General features: G+C 42.4%; 3 protein-coding genes and 1 long non-coding RNA gene across 4 annotated transcripts; 3 read left to right on the top strand and 1 right to left on the bottom strand.

The window, feature by feature from the left end:
* The first annotated feature begins 3,030 nt into the window (after positions 1-3,030).
* Positions 3,031-4,183, top strand: LOC26527731. The gene is made up of 2 exons (XR_001448931.3): positions 3,031-3,407; positions 3,468-4,183. It is a non-coding gene; the product is annotated as an uncharacterized LOC26527731 (long non-coding RNA).
* A 4,668-nt stretch (positions 4,184-8,851) lies between these two features.
* Positions 8,852-10,033, top strand: LOC6586165 (proteasome subunit beta type-5). Its single transcript, XM_002011752.4, has one exon. The coding sequence runs from the start codon at positions 8,961-8,963 to the stop codon at positions 9,927-9,929; it is 969 nt and encodes a 322-aa protein (XP_002011788.1). The 5' UTR covers positions 8,852-8,960; the 3' UTR covers positions 9,930-10,033.
* Positions 10,034-10,758: 725 nt separating this feature from the next.
* LOC6586164 (tropomyosin alpha-3 chain) lies at positions 10,759-11,520 on the top strand. The gene has a single exon (XM_002011751.3). It carries the CDS (start codon positions 10,759-10,761, stop codon positions 11,518-11,520), a length of 762 nt encoding a protein of 253 aa, XP_002011787.1.
* Positions 11,521-12,176: 656 nt separating this feature from the next.
* Positions 12,177-17,671, bottom strand: LOC6586163 (probable cytochrome P450 318a1). The gene is made up of 7 exons (XM_002011750.4): positions 17,278-17,671; positions 17,000-17,191; positions 16,727-16,927; positions 14,496-14,565; positions 14,085-14,385; positions 12,679-13,183; positions 12,177-12,569 (listed from the first exon to the last, which is right to left on the bottom strand). Exons 1-7 carry the CDS (start codon positions 17,441-17,443, stop codon positions 12,397-12,399), a joined length of 1,608 nt encoding a protein of 535 aa, XP_002011786.2. The 5' UTR covers positions 17,444-17,671; the 3' UTR covers positions 12,177-12,396.
* Positions 17,672-24,280: the final 6,609 nt, after the last annotated feature.

Here is a 24,280-nt window from a genome sequence, read left to right as displayed (position 1 = left end):
GAACTAAGTCAACATATTATTAGAAAAGGAGAGAGGCTCTCACGAGGCGAGAAATAAAGTTTTATAATAAATACCTTTGCGTGCAGGTGGACGGATTGACGGATGAATGAGCGCACGGACGGATGAGCACAGGCGGATAGAAATGAATACATCGTATACCACTGCAATAAAGGAGGTTTCGATAGACATGACTATATGGACTAAGTACATGTATATGTCGGAGATAATAGTATTATTTGAATAGAATATCTTATCGATATATCGGTTCAAGCATAGTATTGGGTAATGTTGATTGAGTGAGATGTTAGTTAACACTAATATCGAGTGTGGGGCTGACGAGATTGCCAGTTGGTTACGATGGATGTAATCGAACGTGCTAGTGAAAATAGGACAGTTGATTAGCAAGAGGAAGAAGGGCAACAGTGCACGAACATGCTGCACTCCACAAAATTATCTAATCTGCAGAAATATCCGACATATATATATCATTCCATTGATCCTAACAAAGTTCTTATGCCTTCTTCAATCAGGTAGCACACACTTGCACAATGCCAATGTACCCTCTTCAATCAATTTGTAATTGGTCCAGAGTATACTACTTAGAGTTGTACAAGATTGTCAAATGTATACATAGTTATATATATGTATATGTATATATATCTATATATATGTATATATATATAGTTCTCTGTGAACACTTGAAAGAGATTTCCGTGGTTTTTCGTTGGTCTGTTCGACAATTTGATTCGTTGTTGAGGTTAAAAACTTTGGCAACTTTTGGGCTTGTGGCCAGAAATTGTGGAACTGTCTTAAGTTTTCGCAGCGATGCGATGCGATGCGATGCTGTCTCCGGCTGTGACGGCAGCTGTGTGGGCGAGCTTGTGGGCGTGCCGGCTGTGACTTGAGGAGTTTGGCACAGACAACGTTTTCATTGCCACAGACCGAGAGCGAGCGCGCGAGCGAGAAAGAGAGAGTGAGAGCGAGAGCGAGAAAGGAAGTAATTAAAACACAACTCAAAGGACATTTTAATTTAATCCCTTTGAGCTTGTCTCGCTGCTGTCTCGTCGCCATCAGAAACATGCGCCGACCGCCAATGCCCGAAATTTTATTTGCACGCCGGAAGACGGCGTCGATGTGGAGCAGCCAGTGCCAGCCAGCCAGCCAGCCAGTCAGCCAGTCAAGCGGCCAGCCACCCACATAGTCACAGTCACATCCTGCCGACTGCCGCCTGCCGCCTGGCTGCTGAACAGAGTCCTTTAGCTTTGGCTGCAGCGGCGCATAAATCATAACGCGCCTTCTATTTTTATTTTGCTTGGCTTCGAAAGCCAGTGTCCTGCTGCTGCGGCTGCTGCTTCTTACATTTTATTTATGCCGACAGTTTATTAACGCTGCAAGGACGACCAGCCTCAGTCTCCAGTTGCAAACTGTAAAGCTTTGCTTGACTTGTAATTGTATTTGTTTATGGTTATGTGGGTGTGCGTGCATGTGTGTCCTCTCTCTCCCGCTCTCCCTCTCTCTCTCTCTCTCTCTCTCTCTCTCTCTGTCTCTCTCACTAGTTGTGCTGCTCATTTTAATGGCGCAACTTTTGATTTGCGCCCACAAGCCAAGCTGGAAGCTGTTGCTGTGCCCAGACTCCGGAAGCCTCAAATAGTCACACAGACGCACAGACACACAGACACACACATGCAGCAAGTAACTAGGTTGCCAGCACCACTTGGCTTCGTTCCACACACCAACTCACACTCACACACACACACACATATACATACATATACCTCTCACTATTACAAGCAACCCCTTTGCCCAGCGTTCGGTACGCTTTGTTGCTTGTTATGCTAATTAGTTTTCGACGTTGACGTTTGCCAACAACGCCGGACGACAGCGCCGCTGCCAACGATGTCTTTAATTGGTTCTCATGTTGCCCATCGCCCAGGCTCCACTAGACCACCCACCGCAACCGCCCACCTCCTGCAGGCCAACCCCAAACTCTCTGGCATCTAGCAGCTAGCATCTTTCGACTCTGTGCTGCAGCTGCCACATGCCACTTGGCACTTGCAACTGCAGTCGCCGATGCCGACGCCGACGCCGACGCCGCTGCTGCCTCTTTTTTTTTTTCTTGCCACTTTGGCACTGGCAATTAAGTGCAAACTGCATGCAACTTATTTGATTTGCCATTGTTAGCAAAGCAGCCGCAATTTGAGACCGGCTGCCCCCTCCAACGCCCCGCGCCTCGGGCTAGCGAGCCGCCCGAAAAAGTGTTGCAGCTGTTTCCGCCAACCGAATGCAAATTGTGTGTGAGCCATAAGGTCGGACAGCCAACTATATCAACTGCTCTTTAAGTAGCTTGAAAGCGGTAAGACCTGCACATCAACCAGTTGAGCATTATAAGAAACTCGTGGAGACCTGATCCGAGAAGATAATGAAGACAATAAAGAATAGCGAAGATAGATGGATTAGAGATAGAAGATGGAAGATGAAACAGAACAGAAGGTATAATATACAAGATAAAAGGTACAAGATACAAGGTACAAGGTACAAGATACAAGGTACAAGGTACAAGATACAAGATACAAGATACAAGATACAAGATACAAGATACAAGATACAAGATACAAGATACAAGATACAAGATACAAGATACAAGATACAAGATACAAGATACAAGATACACGATACAAGATACAAGATACAAGATACAAGATACAAGATACAAGATACAAGATACAAGATACAAGATACAAGATACAAGATACAAGATACAAGATACAAGATACAAGATACAAGATACAAGATACAAGATACAAGATACAAGATACAAGATACAAGATACAAGATACAAGATACAAGATACAAGATATAAGAGATAGAAAGCAGAAGATAGAAGATAGAAGCTAGATGAGATTCTCTTAACTAAACAGATAATCTTGATTTTCAATTGAAATTTTCAATACAAATATAATCATAGTTTTATAGGACACACACACACAAGGAATGCAAAAGAGAGATAGAGAGAGAAAGATAGATAGAGAGAGAGAGAGAGAGGCAGATATAGAAATAGTGAGAGAACATCTGTTACTCATTCTGTTTTGTGGTTTTGTGGGTTAGAATGCATTTCTAAAATGCATTTCGATTTTCAAATTCAAGCTCAGCTCTCGATTCGCTCAATGTATTCCTGAGTAAAGAGGCCCCCGGTAGCCTCGGCGTCCCCCTTTGGAGCTGCAGCTGCTAACCCGCAGTTGTGTTTTGTTGTGTTGCCCAAAACTGTCAACATTTGCAGCCGGTCAGGCTGGCAGGCCTGGCTGTCCAGTGCAAACGTTATGATAATCACCGACAACGATGCGGCGTCAGCATCGGCCGAGGGACCAATGGGATAACGGCACAGCGAACTTCATCTGGTGCGGGTTCAGGTAATAAACAATTCCATTTACCGACAGCTGTCAGCAAATAATGAAAAATTTAATAAAAAGATACGCACACATGAACGCACGAGCGCAAGGACGAGCGCTGGACGCAGGACATCAGTCTGATGCTGATGACCACAGTGAAACCATCCGGCCTGTCCACAAACTGTCCAAATATGTGTTGGTTTTGTTGCCGTTCGCACAGTGCCAAGTGAATTGTCTGCATCGAAACGAAACGAAACGGAGTGGATTGGAATGGAATGGAATCGGAACGGCATCGCCATCGCCGGGCGCAATGATGAGCGAAAAATTGACATGCATGTAATTAGTGACATAAGGACATCTGCATCTGCATCTGGATCGCTATATGCCAACGACTGCTGTTTGCCTGATGACCTCCACACACACACACACTCACACACACATAGGTATACATACATGCATGCATACGTATATCAATTATGCCGTTTACGTCCTCGCTAACAGCCAACTCTGACTTTTCGTTTGGGTAAAAATTAATTTTCGGTTAAGCAATCTGAAATCTATAACGAACTCACAAGCACCTACAATCGAAATGAAAATGTTTCATTCCAGCATTCCAAAGTACTAAAGGAGCTCATATTGAATGCATTTAATCACGCATCACTTCAGATCATTTGATATCATGTGATATTCATTAATTGTTTCATTTCAGCGTTCCATTTTTGTGTTCCATTTCTATAATACTCTACTATTTGCATTGTTTTTTATATTATTTAGCAATAAAGAAATTCATGACTTAATATGCTGTTCCATTCCAGCATTCCATGTTATATACATGTTCCATTTCCGCACAGCTCAAGATCAATTTTTGGTCAGATATCAAGATATTTTTTTCATCAATCATCTCATATTTTGCGGTATACTTGAATGTTATGGAACATTTCGTTTCTCGCTCTCTCTCTCTCTCTCTCTCTCTTAGACTCACTAAATGGGATGAAATGTACGAATGCACGTAATGCCAAGGCTTATGGCCAAAGAGCTGCAACCGCACTGTGGCGTAGCGCATATCAATATTTAAGCGAAAATGATGACAGTTACAACAACAACAACAGCAGCAGCGGCAACAACAACAACAACAACAAAGGCGAGACAAAAACCAGCCGCCGCCATGTCCAACTGTCCAATGGACCACGAAACCAACAACTCAGCCCAGTTCGCCTGTCTCGTCAGCATCCGCGCTCGACGTCGACGTCGACGTCTCCGTCTCCGTCTCCGTCGCCGTCACTTGTCACATTCACGTTGACTCTTCTGACACGTCGACAAATTGTCAACAAGGCTGCCGCAGCGTTTACCCCATGAAAGAAAACCAAAGCAGAAAAAAGCAACAACAACGACAGCAACAAAATGAAAATGAAAGAAAACTCGTGGAAAAAAAATAGTGGGAGAAAATTCAGTTTCGGGCAAAGGTGCAGGGGGTAGAGTAGGGTAGCGAGCGGAGGGTGCTACGACCAAAAATGGTCATTCACCAGAGGTCGTCCTCTATTAGCTGCAGCTCCAACCAGCATTTGCACGCCGGATGACGCAACATTTTATGCCGCTCAGTGGATTTGCAACACTTAAAAGCAGCAGCAGCAGCAGCAGCAGCAGCAGCAGCAGCAGCAGGAGTAGCAGGAGTAGCAGCAGCAGAAATGACACTGGTCTAGTCCTGGCTGCAACTGGCGTTGGCGTCTGCCACATTTATCAACGCCTCGTTCAGCAGCAGCAGCAGCAGCAGCTGTAGTTGGAGCCGGGGTTAGCCGGGCAGCCGCAGCGACTGGCGCCAGTGCAGCTATTCAAGCAGCCTGCCTATAAAAATGTGCAGTTTGAATTTTGCTCGCTGTTTGCTGCTGCTGCTGCTGCTGCTGCTGCGAAAAATGCAATTCAGCACGATTTGCATTTTCCGGACGAAAGGCGCAGGGCGCAGGGCGCAGGGGTCGGTGCTGCACTACAATGCTGTTGGCCATGAACCGCTGCCGCTACTTGGACCGCACTTCAGCAACAACTGAATGGCGCGTGCCGAGTGGAGAGCGGCGCTCCCAACTAACATTGTCCTCTAACAACGATCAATGTGCATCAACGGGATACAAAAAAAAAAAAACAATAACGAAAAATTGTTGATTAAGTCGACTATTAATGCAGATTGAAGCGAGCAATTAGTTCATTTTGCGCTTTTATCCCCCGGCTAAAGCTCCAAGTTTTTTGAAGTGCCCCTTTAACATGCATGTTAAGCCGGCAATGGCATTAACATCAACTTTCAAGCAAAAAGATATTGTTAATTAAAGTAAAGATTGGACTTTATCAATAAACTACAGTTTGAAATTGGTTGGCTTCTAGGATTCTTGATCTCAGATTTTTATTCAGAGTCTTAAATAACTTGCTTCTCCTTCTTATTGCTTCTCGTTTATAGTTTCTATTCCTAAATTCCGAGTTTCCTCTCTCTTTCTCTCCCTCTCTCTCTCTCTCGCTCTCCCTCTCTCTCTCTCTCTCTCTCTCTCTCTCTCTCTCTTTGCTCATGTGTTTCTGCAAAGTTTACATATTTTAGTTTCCAGTTAATAGTTTCAAATTTGTAGTTTCCAACATTCAGCAATAGTTTCCAGTCTCCAGTTTTATGGACTTGAGACTTGAGCATCTATTTGCCAGTCTTTAGAATTTAGATGTAATTTCTAATATCTGCCTGCCAGTTTCCAGTTTTCACTTTCTACTTTTCAGTTCCCAATGATTGCAGTTTCGACTTCCCAAACTCCAGTTTCAAGTACTTCCCATTTTCGATACTTTCCGATTTTTGCTTTCCAGTTTTTAGCTTCTGGGAATATCCAAAAATTGCAATTGTTTTCCTTTGTCTCGCACTTTTTTGTTCCTGGATAAATAATTAAGTGGACACCTTAACGGCGAGTCCTTTCGCGTCCTTTCAAGCTGGGGCCGACAGGAGGCGTCACAATATTTTATCGCGTTGCGATTCTTCGCCCGTCGCATTAATAAAAGCACAAAATGCAGGCAAATTTCCAGGCGAATGTGCTTCAAGTGCCTTTTACAGTTATACATTTTCCCGCACACACAGGCACGCAGCCTGTGTCGCTCACTCGCTGTATGCGTGTGTGTGTATGTGTGTGTGTGTGCATGCGACTCCAGGCATGCCACACGGCAATGGGGAAAGTGTCAAGTTAATGCCAACAACAACAGCAGCAGCAACAGAAGCAGCAGCAACAGCAACACCAATAGCAAAGGCAACACCATGGCAGACATGTCGCCTATGCCTGCCAGGGGGGGGCGTGGCAGTGAAGAGCAGCTACCCAACCATCTAATGACTGCGTTGACGTCGCATTTGCTTCGCAAAAAAACACAACACACAGTGAAATAGGTAGATAGAGATAGAGAGAGAGAGAGAGAGAGAGAGGAGAGAGCGGGGTTTAGCCAGAGAACAGTTAGTCACTTGCATAGATACAGTTAGAACTTTTTTGCACTTTGCTAAAGTTTCGGCTAGAACTCGGCAAATAGACTTGGCTGAAGAGCTGTTAGAGATTTGGTAGTTACACTAGCTAACAAAAATGAGAGAAATATTAAGGCTCCATAGCTTAAATAGTAACTGTATAATATATATATACTGCGAGGACTTGCCTTGACATCAAAAGACGTTCAATGCCAAAACTTAATCAAGAGCTATAAAAAGATCTATTCAATCGAATTTGAACTAGCAGAGAAGAACCTCTTATCTGAATTCTTGTTAGCATATATCACTCAGTATCTATGATGATCTATTCTGACTATACCATAACCTATTGAGCCAACGATTAGAGATATATAATATATAGAAGCTCAACTGCTTAGTTTGGTTAGCTTCTTTGAGGCTGCATAACAAAACCAAACTTCATTTAATACATATGTATTTGTCTATAATAGCTTCTGGTATAAATATAGTATATCTATTAAGCCATAACATACACTGTAAGAAATTAATAATAAATTATAGATATTTTGTACTCAAACATCTGGCTCAAGATATTTCAGTGCTTTACTCATAATGTTTAAGAACTCTACAAGCTATAGTTGAGCATATGACACGCAAATTTCGCTCAGTGCATGCTTAGTTTATAATGATGCTGCTGCTGTTGCTGTTGCTGCTGTAACTGTCGTTTAGTTGCTAAGACGATGCCGACAGTTGGACCCAAGTCTTTAGACAACTCAAGCGAACTGAAGTTGAGTCACGGCCCTGCACTGACAATGATATGTGCCCGAGCTGAGAGTACTAAACACATACCTACCCACACACACACACACATATATAAACAATTGCTGTCAAGGCCACACACACACACACACACAGTCACACACTCACTAACATGCATACAGGTTGCATGCAAACAGCAACAGACGTCGCTGAAGAGAGACGGAGTGAGAAGAGAGCAAAGTGTGTGCGGGCGAGAGAGAGGGAGAGAGAAATATGCTGGGTAGGATGATCACATTGGAGACACTTTGCACCGGAAATATTGTTGACAGTTGTGGCATATTATCATACGGCGGTGTCCCAGGCACGCGTCACGTAATTGCTCAACATTTGTAGCCGCCACGCACACACATGCACCCCTCACACACACAGACACCACACACACTCTCTCTCTCTCTTTCTCTCTCTCACACAGACGACAGACGAGAGTAACTCGAGAAGAAAGTGGAGCGTACTTCCACGTCGTTAGGAATGCTCCACTCATTTTGCCAATTATTGTTAGCAAAATCTCAATGGCTGAGCGTGAGTCTGGTATTTATTTAAAAGTGCTCAAGTCACAGAGACACGGGCTCTCAAGTTCCACAGTCGACATCAAAAATCATCAAAAGAAATTCTGTTTGGTTGCTTAATATTCCCATAATATTCCCTTAATATTCCCATAGCAATATGTTCTAGACAAAGCTTTTTTGTTTTAAATAGTTTTCGATATTTTGCTTATCGAATTTTATTTTAATGTTGATATACAGATTTTTCTCAAGTTTAAACTTAAAAATTTCGATAATTCGAAATGGCACGGGGATCAGTTCTTTATCGATTTACACAGAAATTCAAATTATCGAGAATATTGAGAACGAACTTCATTCGAAGGGAAAGCATTTTTTTTTCGAATTATCGAGACTCGACGGTATTATTATTATCTTTAGTATTTATTTTACTTTTTTGTTTCAAAAGAGTTGCCAAAAACTAAGAAAATAATTTGGGTAGGTAAAGCCACATACATACGTGAATCGAAAGTAATGCTACCCAGGTATATTTAAAATATTAAATAGAAGAGCGTCTAATTAGATTGTACAATAAGCAATGAAAGGCATTAGACTAAGCGAAAAAGTCGCCCCAAGGCAAAAAGTCTATTCAATTTCAGCATTCCAAACATTATATGTAGTAGGCTTGGAATCGAACTGAATCACAAGTTTCATATATGTAAACAAAATATAATTCATTTCATATCTTACAGAGCTGAAGGCAACAACAAAAATCACATTTTGTGAAAAGAAATATTTATTATCGTGAGAGGGAGAGCGCAAATTGACCGCAAGATGGCGCTCGAACAGCTTTGCGGTTTAAATAAAATGATGTTTATGAAGCCCCTTGTGGATCCCAACCTGGAGTATACCAACTTGGAGTCCACTCGCGTGTTAACCATGTTCGACAATCCCTACTCGCTGCCCGTACCGCCCTTTGACAATCCGAAGAAGCGACTGGCCAAGCTGGATAAGCAAGATAAGGACGACGCGAAGGTGGAGCTAACGCATGGCACTACCACGCTGGGCTTTAAGTACAAGGGCGGCATTATTCTGGCCGCCGACTCGCGCGCCTCCAATGGCAACTTCATCGCCTCGCAGAGCATGCGCAAAGTGGTGCAGGTGCACAAAAAGATCCTGGGCACGATTGCGGGCGGCGCCGCCGACTGCGTCTACTGGGATCGCGTGCTCACGATGGAGTGTCGCCTTCACGAGCTGACCTACCACCGTCCGCTGTCTGTTAAGTCGGTGGCGCGCATCCTGTCGAACATTGCCTACAAGCTGAGGGGGCTGGGCCTGAGCATGGGCATGATGCTGGCCGGCTACGATTTCGATGGCCCGCGACTCGTCTACGTGGACGGGGATGGATCCAGCGTCGAGGGCCATCTCTTCTCGGTTGGCAGTGGCTGCTGCTTTGCCTTGGGCATCCTGGACTCGTACTACAAGTATGATATGGAGGATGAGGAGGCCTACTGTCTGGCAATGCGCAGCATCTATCATGCCACGTATCTGGATTCGTATACGGGCGGACTTGTGCGTCTCTATCACATGAGGGAAAACGACTGGGAGACCGTCACCGTCAAGGACTGCGCCGACTTGAGGGAGATCTTCAGGCCGGTCAATCAGAATGAATCACTGGAAGAGTTTTCGAAGTTCATCAGGGAGGGATTCGTGCCGGACCCCGACGAAGACCCCGCTGTACGAAATCCTCCCCCACCGCCACCGATAGTGCCACCGAAACCGGCACCCAAGAAAAAAGAATAGATTTACAGTTTCGTATTTTTGTATTAGATAATCCAAATTGTTAAATAGATAAAGCTGTGCGGAAAACAAACAATAAAGATGTCATAGGCATAGGCATACACCTATTAGGTTTGCGACTTTCCATTATTGTTTTAATACATTAAACGAATTGTACAGTCAATGGGCAAGGTGTGTAAACTTTATATATTTTAGAGACTTTCTAAGTCCCTTATAGAATTTAATATGCATAGCTTCTAAATTATTTTCCCTCCGATATTTTTCTAAACTTAAGAATAAAATGTTCCCGTATTTTATATAGATTTTTAAAACTAATAAATATGAGTATATCAATAACTAGATTTCTGCAAGCTTCTAAAACCCACACGTATTCAAAGCTTCCGAGCAAAGCTTTTCCATTCCTATGTTGTCGCTTGCTTGGCTTAGACAAAGCTCAGCAGCAGCTGGCAGAACCAACAGTTGCGCTTCTGCGCCATCTGGCGGCAAGCGTGGGTATGGTTGAAGTCTGCGCTAAACTCGAATGCAAAGCACACAAATTCAAATAGCAGGGAAATTTACGCAGAGGATTTTCTCGTCAAAGTGCCCTTGTGCTGTCAAGTCGAGCTGTTTACACTAGCAACCCAGACAGTTGACACTTGACGAGTCATTTACAACAAATATACAAAAAGTTATATATTTATATAAAAAAAATATATATATTTAAAAATAGATAACAAGCGGGATCGATCAAACCAACAGCAGGAAGAAGCAGCAATTTGGAGGCAGCAGCAAACATCGAACATACTTGCACGAATCATACAAGCATACACATTGAACACATATCGTGAGAAAGATGTCGATACCGAGCCGACAGGGCCTCATATTGGATACGCTCAAGCACAAGATCCAGTTGGCCAAGAATGATCTGGACCGCTATAAGGAGGACTACAGCCGCTGCCAGGCGATGCTGCAGCGCGAGGTAAATCGTCGCAGCCAATTGGAGGAGAGCTTCATGGAGCTGCAGCACCGCAACGTGCAGCTGGAGGATGAGCTGAAGCTGGCCCTGAATCATGCCGCCAGCCATCAGCTGATGGTGCAGGAGGCGCGCGACGCCCTCAACGAGAGCGATCGGTTGCGCAAGGCGCTGGAGCAGCGCGACCAGCTGCAGTCGGAGAAGATCGAGCTGCTCGTCTGGGAGCTGTCAAAGATGGAGCGCCAGGCGAAGGAGGCCGACCGCACGGCCCAGCAAAACGGCCAGCGTGCCGAGCAGCTCAACCGCCGTCTGACGCGCAGCGAACAGCAACTGGAGGCGAGCCGGGCCAGCCAGGCGCTGCTGCAGTCCGAGCTGGATGCGGCCGCCCAGAATTTGCACTGCGTGGAGCGGGCATTCGAGCACTCGTCCCAGCAGATGCAGAACTACGATCGCCAGGTGGCCAAGCTGAAGCAGCAGCTTCAGGAGAGCGAACGGCGCGCTGAGCTGGCCGAGCTGAATGCCGAGCAGCTGCAGCTCACCTCCGTCAAGCTGGAGCGGCGTCTCGAGGAGCGCTTCGATCATCGCTTGCGCCAGAAGCTAAACAATCTGGACCTGCAGCTCGTTGCCAAAGAACATGCTTAAATTCGAGCTCCCCAACACACACACACACACACATTCACACGCACGTCTCGTCCCCAAATTCTACAAGTTTAGTTTAGCACTCGACTATCGCTTCGATAATATGTTTTACGATATATTTTAGGTTTTACAACAATCAAACATTTCAACAAGAAAAAAAGAAAATGAAAAAAAAAGAATATATAAAAAATTCAAAAAGTACACCAAAGAGACTTTTTTTTCCTACTCTAGACAATCTTAAGCTCAGCTATCAACTACTTTCCCTACGCTAATAACCCAATTTGAGCTATCGATATGATTTATCGATCAATCATATTCAAAATTTACTTTAGATTTGAGCTTCGTTAAAAAGCTCCGTGTTAAAAGAGTTATTTAAGAATTATCTGCTATTTATAGGAATATTTGAGAGCTCCTCTCTCATTTTTTCTAATGGAAAATTGAATTCAAATCGGAGCTGCTTAAATTAAAACTGAAATTCTTTAAATATTTTCAGCATTAATTTTAGCAGCTGAAAGTAATTTTAAATATTTATGAACCGAAAATTGATTATATTATATAAATAGATTATAAATTCATAGAAAAGAAAATTGTTGTTACATATTAAAAATAGTTCAATATCTTCTTATATTTTCTTAAAAAAAAAAAAAAATGTTATAAAAGCAAATAGAAAATGGTTTTCTTAACAATTGTCGCCATGCAATATTTGATTGTTAAGCAACTACATCTAAGCTTATATAAGAAATATTTAAAATATAAAAAAATATATAAGAAACATATATATAATGGTAAAAAATAAAGCAAATTGGAGTTGGCTTCCCGCTTGCTGCCCCACAATCGATATCCGCTGGAATATGGAGTATTAGCTTATTGCACTATGAACTATGAACTCTTTCGTGGCTGTATTTGGAAGAGTATCTGGTCGGCGTTGCGGAACTTCAGCGAAATGCCCTCGACGAACTGCAGCTCCTCCAGTTGCTGATCGCTGCTGAAATCGAAGTTGGCTATCAGCTTGACCAGGAAGACCTTCATGATGAAGAAGCTATAGCGACGACCTGGCGAATATATAAAAATATTAATAATAGTAATAATAATAATAATAATAATAAATAAGTATAATTCAGGAATATCTCATTGCAATCAGATCTAATTAGATCTCTTTACCTATGCAGGTGCGCAGACCCTTGGAGAAGGGCAGAAAGCTATAGGAATGCCGGCGTGTCGGGGTGTACTTGGACTGGCCGTGCAGCACTTGCTCCTGCTCCAGTTCCTCCTCCTTCTGCAGCAGCTCCTGCTGCTGTTGCAGAAAGCGCTGTGGCTCGAACTGGGTCGCCTTCTCGCCCCACCAGGCGGTGTCACGCTGCATGCTGAACGTGTCCAGCACAATGATCGTGTTCTGCGGCACGATGGCATCGCGGCCCGCCAGCTGAAAGTCACGACTCACGTGCCGCAGATTCATCGGCACCGTCGCCAGCAGACGCAGCGCCTCGTTCACAAATGCATCCAGGTAGCGCAGCTGCTGCAGGTGCTCCACGCTCACGTAGCTGACGTCGTTGCCATGCGGCATCACGCTCTCGATCTCCGCGCGCAGGCGCTGCTGGCAGTCGCCCTTGTGCGTGGCCAGGCAGAGCAGCGCGATCATAATGCTATTCGAGACGGTCTCAAAGGACTGCAAGGAGAAGAAGGAGAGCAGAGCGAGCATAAGAGAAAGAGATAAAGATCTAAGTAATGAAAGAGATTTAAGATACAGCTTTATAAATTTAAAGCTTTCGATTTCGTATACCCTATAATGATATATAATATTGAAATCTGTATAGAAGAGGAAATAGTACACAAATAAGAAGGAGATGGAGAAGGAGGGGAACGATAGGGAGACGAATAAAGATGGAGAAAAGTCGATATAGAGAGAGTGAGTATAAGAGATAGATGCACTAAAAAAGGAAGAAATAGAAAAAGAAAGTGTAAATAAAAGAGAGAAAGACAATTATATATGCATAAATGAATATTTAGATAGAGAGAAATAGAGAGAGAGAGAGAGAAGGCTTTATAAATATGGAAAAGTTATTATAGTAAAGGAATGAAAAACAGATAGAGATATAAATAGATATTGGTGATGGATGAGCATGAGTATGAAAATTTGAGCCATAAGCTGAGATTCATCTATACAGGGTATATTCTATTCTACACTACATGCAAAATATGAAATATAATATATAATGAAACAAGAATATTTATATACTTTGTGAGGTCGAAAATACAGATAGTATTAGAAGATGATCCAACTCGAGTTCAGTTCTGATTGGATCTACAAGTGCTTAAGCATGCAATTTGCTTTAATTGAAAACTAGATTTTGGAATTGCCAATTAGTGGTAATTGGTGGTAGGCAAACATGATCGCATAGCAAATGAATAGATAAGCTGCAGTTCGCTGAAATCTCAATTCATAATTCTTCGTTAGCAGAACAGGAATTGGGGCGGGGTTACGGTGTTCGGGCTTTGGGCTTTGGGTTTCGGGTCCATCAATTCATAAGCGAAAACCTTAATGGGACTCGTTAACGTCGGCCACTTACCACCAGGACCATGGACTGGGCCTCATCCTCGATGTCCTGCAGGGTGAGCTCACCGTTGGCGGCCAGCTGAAACATTTGCTCGATGAAGATGCGACGCTGCCAGGGCGCATCCTCCCCGTTGTCGAGGGCGTTGCGTAGCTGCCAATTGCGATGCTTGCGCTGCACGATTTCTGCCACAAAGTCGACGAGCAGCTGGTTGCATGCCGCGGCCTCCGCGTACAGCTGCGGCTCCAAAAGCCGATGCAGTAAATCGATTTGCAGCCAGGGCTTGACAATTTTAATAGCCGAGATTTCAAGTAGCCTATTAAAAGGGGGGGTGGCAGGGAGAGTGAGAAAGAGAGACAGGGAGAGAGAGAGAGAGAGAACTTAGTGTGAGCTGATTGAGCTGCAGGCACTGGCGGCCTCGCTCACCTTTTGTAGGTGGTGGCGATGTGTGCGTCATCCGCCTGCGTGAAATTCGTCGGCGTTCCCATAATGGTGACTGCAATAAAAGTTAACGAGGTGTTAAGCCACAGACAGAGACAGCGATAGCAAGAGACAGAGAGAGAGAGAGAGAGAGAGAGTGAGTGAGTGAGGGAGTGAGTGAGTGAGAGGGAGGCGGCGACAGCATGTGTGACATTCAAATATTTCCAGGCGACAGCAGCCAAGGCATAAGCCATAATTCGTGCGCAGCCTTTGAGCTCCTTTTGCTCAGCTCAGCTGCCAGTTTGGCTGCCTGTTTGCCCTCCCCCCTCCCTAGCCAGCTGCTAATGGGCAGCGCTAACTGTTTTAGCCCAGCAAATTCTCAATTCTCATGTAATTGCATTTGGCCTTCAAATTGCTGCCGAGGCGCCAATGCCTCGCGGCTAGAGGTGTCCCAGCTAACGGTATTTGCTAATGGAATATGTCACTTCAAATAGCTGGCAAATGATCAAAGCGAATTATTGTGGCGCCATCCATAATGATTTACCGTTGCCAAGCCACAAAAAATTTACATTTGCTCACTGAATTTCTGCTCATAATTGCGAAAAAAAACGGAGCTAAATGAATAATCTATCAAAGCTGTTTAGACTTAAACTTATGAAATGTGAATTAACTGGGCTAAGTTGACAGTTAGTTGACTACAAATTGAGTTACAATAGGCTAGGTCTTTGTCTTCTTAGAGATCTAGAGAGATGACAAAAACCAATACCAAGTAACTTCCAGGCTACCCAGATAACTCTTAGAGATACTGAGGAATTTTGGAGTCTGACCAGCTCTAGTCAGTAATAACTCTTACTTATAATATAGGCGGTCTTCAAAATGAGATTAACGACTTTCACTTTTTACAGAGCATTCACAAATCATTCTATGATACTCTAACTATTATTCATCGTTCTACTCACGCTTATGTGATATACAGTGTATTTTCTAGTTATTCTAGTTAGTTACTTATCCTAGAGTAAATTTATTATATACTATATCATTTTCGAGCTAAAACACTCGTATTTCTATACGATATCTTCCAATTGCTCTGGACTACATTCTTAGCAACTCATATTCGAGCTAAAAACACTCTACAGGATATCTTCCAGTAGAAGTCTGTTTCTTGTTATAGGATATCAAAGCTCACCGCAATATAAATATTCACTCGAGTCTGTTGTTTATTATAGGGTATATAGGATATATGCCACTTCTACTTCTCACCTACTTGTTGTAGGATAGCTCACAGTATAACTAAGGCTATCTTTTTTTATAGACTAGTTAGACTTACTATAAAATATATCAGAATAGACTCTTTCTCTCTACTCGTACTCTTTTAATATAATATGTTTAAGATTTCTTGCTTTTTATAGGGTGTTTCGTAGTCAAGCTACAGTACTCTTATATGTGACGTCTTATAGACCAAGTAGGATAAACTGACAAATCGTAGGGTACGTCTACAACGGGTATAGGTATAGGGTATAGGGTATCTCCATAGCAGACTAGATTACTTTCACTTTACATAGGGTAGAATGCTTTGCCTCACTGAAGTGTATCGTAGGTATAGCTCATATATAGGGTATCAGTAAGACAAACTATCTATATTTTATAATTATATATTTATAAGGATGCTAACTATAATCGAGCAAGATAGCTGGTTCCTCTATAGGGTATCTCCTGACAAACTTCAACACCTTAACCAATCATCAGATATCTCCCCACAAAAGACCTCCCCACTGATAGGGTATACATCCAAACACCCCATCGAAGTGAGCATTTGGAAATCCCTTATGCCGAATGCATACCGAATCATAGCAGATTTTCGTGCTAATGCAGACGCATTCGATGGCCAATCGACTGGTTTCTGCATAAGACTAATCATAATTTATCGGCATATCGATGCCCCGGCACGCCCCCGCAACGCTTCTTGCGTGCAGCTAAGACTCGCTGCTGACCCTCGAGTCTATGTGGCTCTGTCTCAATGGGTTCCGCGTACGTGCGTTGCATGGAAACTGGACAAACGTGTCGCAGTCACCGTCGCCGTCGCCGTCGCCGTCGCCGTCGCCGTCGCCGTCGCCGTCATCGTCGTCGTCGTTGTCGCCATCAACACTCGGAATGTTTTTACTTTTACTAACTGAGCTGGGGATTGGGCTAAGCGATTCGTGTTCATGCATGTGCGTGCGTGTGCGTGTGCTACTCACGGCAGGATACCTCCAAAACGGCGCGACTGAGCATATCCTCGGCATCCTTGAACCGCACCGCCGAGCCGTGCAGATGCGGCTGTGTGGCAAACTGTTCCAACAGCTGATTGCCCACCGAGTTGAACACATCGAAGAAGCTGATGACAATATTATGATTGAAGGCGGGATTCAGCTGCTTGCGGCGCAGCTTCCACTTCTGGCCTGCAGTCAAAGGGAACCACATGAAAATGGAAAATGACAAATGGCGGAGGAAAAACTCCTGCTGTTGCTTACCTCGCGCATGCAGCAGGCCACGTCGCGCAAAGAAACCCTCCTGCATGAAGGTTTTGTCCAGGCACTCGGGCGCATTCAAGACGCACTCCATGCCCGCCGGATCGTCAATGTAGAGCAGCGCGCGTGTGCCAATCAGGATGGCCAGCGGTCGCTGGAAGAGCACACGCAGACGCGTCACCTTGTCCAGAATGCCTGAGAGAGAGAGAGAGAGAGAGAGAGAGAGAGAGAGAGAGTTGGGTCTATCAGTCCGCTTTGGATCTGTGGTCAAGCTACTCAACTGTTTGGATGCAAATTGATGCAGAGCAGAAACCAGAGCACCGGCTGCTGTGCCACGCCCCGCCAGCCGTTCAGCTGCCAAATGAGGCGCCAGCATTTGCGTTGCTGCCAGCCCAAAAGCAGCGCCAGAAGCGTGCCACAGACCCATAGAGCGACATGTAAATGCATTGTTGTTGTTGTTGTTGTTGCTGTTGCTGTAGTTGCTGCTGTTGTTGTTGTTGCTGTTGCTGTTGCTGTTCTCTAATGCGGTGCTTTATAGGCAGCGCACAGCGTTTCGCTTTGGTTCCGAACCCAACTCCCGACTCCGATTCCGGTTTTAATTTTTGATTTTTGATTGTTTTGATATTTTGTTTTCTTGTTCGATCCGTTCGCTTGGCCAGCGCAAACGCAACTAAACAAAAATTCGCTTGATCGAGCATGGCCCAATAGACAATAAAGAAATTCAATTTTGTTTTTCTAGCTTATTATTAATTTTTATTTTTTTTAATTACCTTTCAATGCACATTTGGCTACCGCACTCGCACTCTGGCTATAAGAGGCGGGTATGCTCGACTAGCGGGCATGTTGGGAAGACGTGCTGGACTTGTTGACATTATTAAAACTATGTTAATTAGGATTATATGATAGCCTGGGTAAGTGGAGCTTTATAAAGCCAAAGATATTAAATTCAAAATTAATATTAATATTGAAAGAGATTGAAATATGTCAAGCACATTTGAACATAATATGCTTATAGAGTCTATTTATTGCGTATGCTGAATCTATCTGTTCTCCGGTCCCAATGTTCCCAATGTTCATCATCATTAGCAGCAGATACCCCAATGAACCCAGTAGCCCTTTGATATATAGGAATAAACTTTGGTATATAAGCTTATCTATGAAAGATCTACACATTCTAAAAGTTTCATAAAAATAGCAAAATGCAGACAAAAGTTACAGATTAACATTATACTCAAAAATATTTTTAACGATAATGAAAGTATCCAAATACTTTTCTCACTCTTCAATCCAGCTACAGGGTATCTCCAGTTTCACCTATCCCCTACGATTTGTTTTCAGTAAATGTCGCCCATATCCATATACACGTAAATATCGATATTATTTGGGCAACGCTACGTGGACTTTGTGTTGTCGACTTGAGGCGTAGTAAACACATATTTTCAGCTGTAATTGGTTCGGTTCGGTTCGTTAGCCAGAGTTGCCAATGGATATAGATGGATGTGTGCACGCAGCCAGCGAAATAGCTTGGCAACAATGCCAACAGTTGACAGAGACGTCACATATATACATATGTATAAAGATACATCAATTTACATACATATAAATTACATTCCAGATCGACCTGTAAATAATTTCAGTTTGTCTGTCACATTTGTTAGGCACGTAACGTGACGTAGCTGTTCCCAGTCATTTAGCCGAATATTAACAGATTCTTAAGTGCTTTTGGAATCTATAGATTACTATGAATAGGAAGTGTGTGCCATATGAGATCATATTCCATTACAGTTAGACGAAAGTCATCTCATTGACTTTAAACTATTTCTAGAATTCAACAATCAGGAGGACCTTTTAATTTTTTAGCCCTATTAACCTTCATCCAACTCCAACAGAATTTCAGGCACACTCAACTCTCTTCCTCTTCCTATTTATCCCTTTCGTGCAACTCTTAACTGGAGCTCCACCAATCCATAGACAAGTTCAACAGCTTGATTAAACAGCGTGTCAAAGTCAATGTCAACTGCAAGGTGAAGCTCAAATGGCGATAGAAATAGCTGCAGGTATTCATTATAGCATTAATAAAGAAATAGCTGTCGAGCTATTTTTTCTGCTCTCGAGAATTTTATTAAAATTCCTGCGACAAAAGGAAACAGGAAAAAATTATGGACCGCAAAGAGGCAACGGAATGTCAAAGTCGCATTCATTGACGAAAACAAAAGGCACGAAGCCACAATAGAAACGAGGAACATTAACGCCATTGATGAGATGACGAGAGACCGCACATAGCGAAAGGCGGCGTCGATTGGCCAATTGACCGACTGCCAAATACCTGTTGATATTTATTTTCTGTGGCATAGATATAGTAGTGTATGTGCATCAAAATATATCAAGCAAAATCTCGTAGTCTCCATCATCGATATTTATCGATATTATGGGTATTTTAATGGGCATCTCTTAGCATGGCTGTAGGAATTGGCCTCTCACAGCTGTAAGTCTTCTGTTGTGGTGATATATGAGCTAAGCAAGTCGATGATACTTGACAAGCCTGCACCTAAACGAAAACTAATACAGCTTAACACATTTTTTTTTCGAGGGTATGGAGACAAAAAAAATATATGGGGAACTGGATGCATAAAGAATTTCTTGATTAAGTTATGGGGAATGTCAAGCACGATGGCTATACAGACGTCATGAATGACGCTCGCGCCTTCCTACAGCTGCCTCAGCCTCACTCACTCGCCCTCTCACTCTCAACCACACTCACTCTATGTATGTGTGTCGTATGGCGTTGATCTATCTCTCTTTCGCGCCTTTATTGCGTGTCTGTGTGCGTGTGTGTGTGTGTGTGCGTGTGTGGGCGTGGGTCAAGTCAATAAAGCATACTGATTAATGTCAAATTGTTGTTGTGTCTCTTTTTGCATAAATTATGCATAAATCGCCAACATTCGCCAGCCGTTGTCCTTTAGAGCACAAATGCCAATGCCAATGACAATGGCAATGACAATGACGGCGACGATGTTATGTCCTTGTGTATATACCATCGTGTATGTACCGTATCCCCTGCCCCCTGTCTTCCGCTTCCACTTCCCTTTCATCTTCATCTTCGGGTTGCCCGACCCCAAACCCAAACCCAAACCCAAGCCCCAATCCAGGCCCAGGCCCAGTTCCGGTTCACAGTCACCGCCTCCATCTCAGTTGATGGCACCAGCAACAGCATTTAAGCTGTTTTAAGTCGCTTAACACACACTGCAAATAAAGCAATCAATTGCGCGCCGCGCATCGGCTCACAAATACCCTGTAAAATAAAAAAAAAATCTGAAATTTGTTTTTGATAATATTATATATATATATATATATATATTTTTTTTTTTTTATTTATGTATGTTTATCAAATAAATTAATAAAAAACAACTAATTATTGATAAATAAAAACAAATAATAAATGTAAAAAATATATATATAAAAAAAATATAATAAAAAAAAATATAATAAATTAATTAAAAAAAAAAACAACTAATTATTGATAAATAAAAATAAATAATAAATGTAAATAATATATAAAAAATGTGCTATAACAAATGTTAGAAGCTCCCCGATTAAATAAACTGTTCACTATTATTTTTGCCTACAGTGTCTTAAAGCTGTTTAAATATTGAAAGGAGAAATAAGTTAATTCAAGAACAAATGCTCTTCAAACTTGTCTTATGAGCACATAGCATATATGTACATATGTACATATTTGAGAATAATTATTGTATTCATTTCTCATTCTTTAATATTGTCTTTCTAGAACTTGCCTCGAGCCGTTTACACATCTACACTAAACATTTGCTTCTATATTTTCACGTAGTATTTTGATAGCTCTGTTAACATTCTTATTGGGTATATAAGAGCCGTAACGGTTGCGTTGAAAGTGAAGCTGCTGTAGCTTAATTTTGTTGGCTGACTGAATGTGTCAGTCGCATGTTCTTGATTTCTTGCATGTTTTCTTTATCAAATACCCTGTAAACTTGATATGCACGCTAAAAAGTATGCCCACTAGTTGGGAATATTGCATAAGCATATATTCTGTATAGCTGAGTAAGTAACGTTTATCCTTCAGTTTATGTAAACTCAGAATGATGAAAAATGATATCAAATATAAATTATAAATTATAAACTATAGCAAAAAGATAAATTTAGGAAAATACAAAATTAATAATAAAAAATATTTTTTTTTTTAAATACACAAAAAAAAAAAAAAAAGATTAACAATCAAAAATAAAAATGATTTAATGATAAAAACTGAAAAAAAAAGAAAAATATATATATTTTTTTTTTAATTAAATATAAAATTAACTGCCTAAAGGCCTTCGTTGCTCTGATTTAAAACTTGTTATTTAGAATTAATTCTTTGTAACAATATATAAATAAATAAAATAAAAAATTAATACAAAAAAAAAAAACTAAACCACACAAAATTTTTTAGAGTATATATAAATCAAAATTTCAGCATTAAAATTAAATAAAATTAAAACACGTATTTTTGCTCGAAAAAGTAAAAAGCATAGCCAGACTACGGGGTATCTGGCAGTCGCTACCTATTTAAGACTTAAGCTGATTTTTGTTATTTTTTGTTCGTTTTTTTCCGCCGCTTTTCTGCTTGATGCTTGAAAATGCGGAAAAGCCGTCATAAAAAATGAAAATGCGAGAACACAGCAACAGCAACAAGAGCAACAGTGGCAACAGCAGCAGCAACAACAGCAGCAATAACAACAACAACAGCAATCAGGCACCAAAAATTGTGAATCTGTGTATAAATTTAATTTCCCCGCATGAGAATTTCACATAATCAAATTTTTTAAACGCTAGCGATTTAAGGCCACGCTTAAGAACAAAAAAAAAAAAAAAAAAAAAGACGAAAGAGAATATATATAAGTATATAAAATCGTGGGCTGCCCCACATTAAAAACCCAGCAAGGGGATGTCAAGAGCCAGAGATGGGGTGAGGAATGGACTGAAGTTGGGGCTGAGCATTGGGGCTGAGAGGGTTTGTTGCTTGCGTTGACATATGAAATATTAACGGGTCCAATGCACAGCATACCAAAGTCAAGTGCAGGGCGCGTGTCGCAGGAGGCGGCTAGGGTTGAGCGGGGGTGCTGGGTTGTAGGGGCATGTGGTAGTAAATGGGCGTGGATCGCGCCCAATTTGCCATCAAGCGTGAAAACAAATTTTCTTTAACGAGCCAACAACGCGTCAACAGACGCACATGTACATATGTATGAGCTGACAGCGTTGCCAGACAGATGAGCGCATCAGCCTTGCCGTGCTGCCACATTGTCATACGGACGCACTGTCTCAACTCGTTGGCTCGCTGCCTGTCTGGTTTGGTTTGGTTTGCTTTGGCTTGGTTTGGTTGTTGTATATAAATTAGAGCACATCAAAAAGTTTGTGACATTAAATGCTGTTATTATGCAGGATGTGTGTGTGTGTGTGTGGGTGTGTGTATGAGTATGATTGGTGTGCAAATAAATGTTTTAGCCAAATGCTGATGAAAATGAAAATGATGGCAGACTTGTAATGATGACACCCCCTAACCTTCAGCCTTGAACCTGCGAGCCCCCTAACACCCACACACGCACACGCACACGCACACACCCACACACACACACACACACACACACAGTGCCCACACGTTTCTCACGCATCGCATAGTTCCACGTTCCACGCTTCCACGCGCACTCAAATCCTGAATACGGCAACCAAAAAGGCGGAGGCGTGGCTGTAGCAGAAGGGGCAAATTCAACGTAGAGGGCGCCACGAGTCGCTTGATTAAATGTGCTTTGCATGCGTGTGCGCAAATGCAATGGCAGACAGTCAAAAAGGCGATTACATGCACACACACACACACACACACACGCACACGAATGTGTATGTATGTGTGCGTATGTGACTGACTGCCTTGCAACGCCTTCTCACGTATTCATTTGAACGTTTCACTGCGTTACGCGTGTTGCCACTTGACTTTTTGCCACACCACAAATTTTGATTCACTCACACACACACACACACACTCGCACACTCTCACACTCCCACTCACACACATCGCAATCTTTGTCCTGGTCACGCTCTGGTTGACTGCTGTCTGCCTTGGCATCCAGCGTGCTCTGAGCTTCCTTCCTTCCTTCTTGTGGTTAATCAAATAACGCTAATGGAATCTCTCGCATTGCGCACAGAGTCAAATATTCAGCGGTCCGTCAGCCAATCGAATGGAAAATCGCCTTACTATAAGCCGACTATATGCCAAAAGTTTTATTATTGTTAAAATAAAAATATAAATAAATAAATAAAAGCAACGAAAGAAAGAAATTCTATTGAATGCCAGCAGCAGAGCGGCAAAGCTCTTGAGCGTGAAGACAACGTAGCCGACATGTCTTTGCGTGTGTCCTTTGGGAGTTCATTTCGGACATCCTCTCAATTAAGAAAGTTATTATTTATGGTTGTATATATGAGTAAAATTATGCATTATATGAAGATGAGGCAGCCATTTCTTTCATTAGAGCCAGCATTCTTATTGGAATCTAAGATGTTAACTACAATTTAAGTTAAATAAATATATTACATATATGAATATGCACATATATAAATGCTATTTTAAGAACTCATCATCGATAGCAAAAAGCGTTCCCCAGCTAGTCAATCAAGCTGGGATTCCCCCTATTATTATGACAACAATTGATTCGTATATTTATTCATTTCTTTATTCCTCTCTTTATTTGCGGCAATCTAACATCTGTTTTCTTTACTCGTTTAGCGATATACAGAAGAGTATATTAGTTCTGAGTAAGGTCTGTTAATCCGTTGCTAACCGTTGGTTAGTTCATCTGTTCGTTCGCGTGCTTGTCCGACTGCCCATTCGTCTATCCCGTTCGACTATCCCTTCGTCTGTTCATCCGTTTATCTGTTCGTCTGTTCAATCTGTCTCTACGTCTATGCTTACGGCTGTCCGTCTTTCTTGTCCACCAATCTGATCATCCGTTCGTTCGTCCATCTATCGCCGATCTGTAAATTCATCTGTCAATCCGTTCGTCCGCCCATCCATCGGTCCGTCCGTTCATCTGTCCGTCCGTCTATCCGCCGCTCTTTTCTTTCATCAAACCTTTTGCATTTCCATTCGTCTGTCTGTCCGCATGTTGTTGGTACTCAGACCTTCTGATGCGCCCATTAAGGGCGTGGCAACTGGGTATTTACTACGACTGTTAATACAGAAACATTACTCTTTAATGCGGTAGAGACATGCAAATTGTA

The sequence above is a fragment of the Drosophila mojavensis genome, unplaced genomic scaffold (assembly GCF_018153725.1).
Source record: "Drosophila mojavensis isolate 15081-1352.22 unplaced genomic scaffold, ASM1815372v1 contig_136, whole genome shotgun sequence".
NCBI lineage: Eukaryota > Metazoa > Arthropoda > Insecta > Diptera > Drosophilidae > Drosophila > Drosophila mojavensis.
Note: the sequence above shows the minus strand (reverse complement) of the source record. Positions and strands in the feature narration are given on the sequence as shown.

Coding starts and splice junctions, on each gene's coding strand:
- LOC6586165 (XM_002011752.4), top strand. CDS start 8,961: ATGGCGCTCGAACAGCTTTGCGGTTTAAATAAAATGATGTTTATGAAG.
- LOC6586164 (XM_002011751.3), top strand. CDS start 10,759: ATGTCGATACCGAGCCGACAGGGCCTCATATTGGATACGCTCAAGCAC.
- LOC6586163 (XM_002011750.4), bottom strand. CDS start 17,443: ATGCATTTACATGTCGCTCTATGGGTCTGTGGCACGCTTCTGGCGCTG. Junction 14,386..14,495: donor ATCGCCACCACCTACAAAAG/GTGAGCGAGGCC, acceptor CCCTTTTAATAG/GCTACTTGAAATCTCGGCTA. Junction 12,570..12,678: donor GGGTCTGCGCACCTGCATAG/GTAAAGAGATCT, acceptor TATATTCGCCAG/GTCGTCGCTATAGCTTCTTC.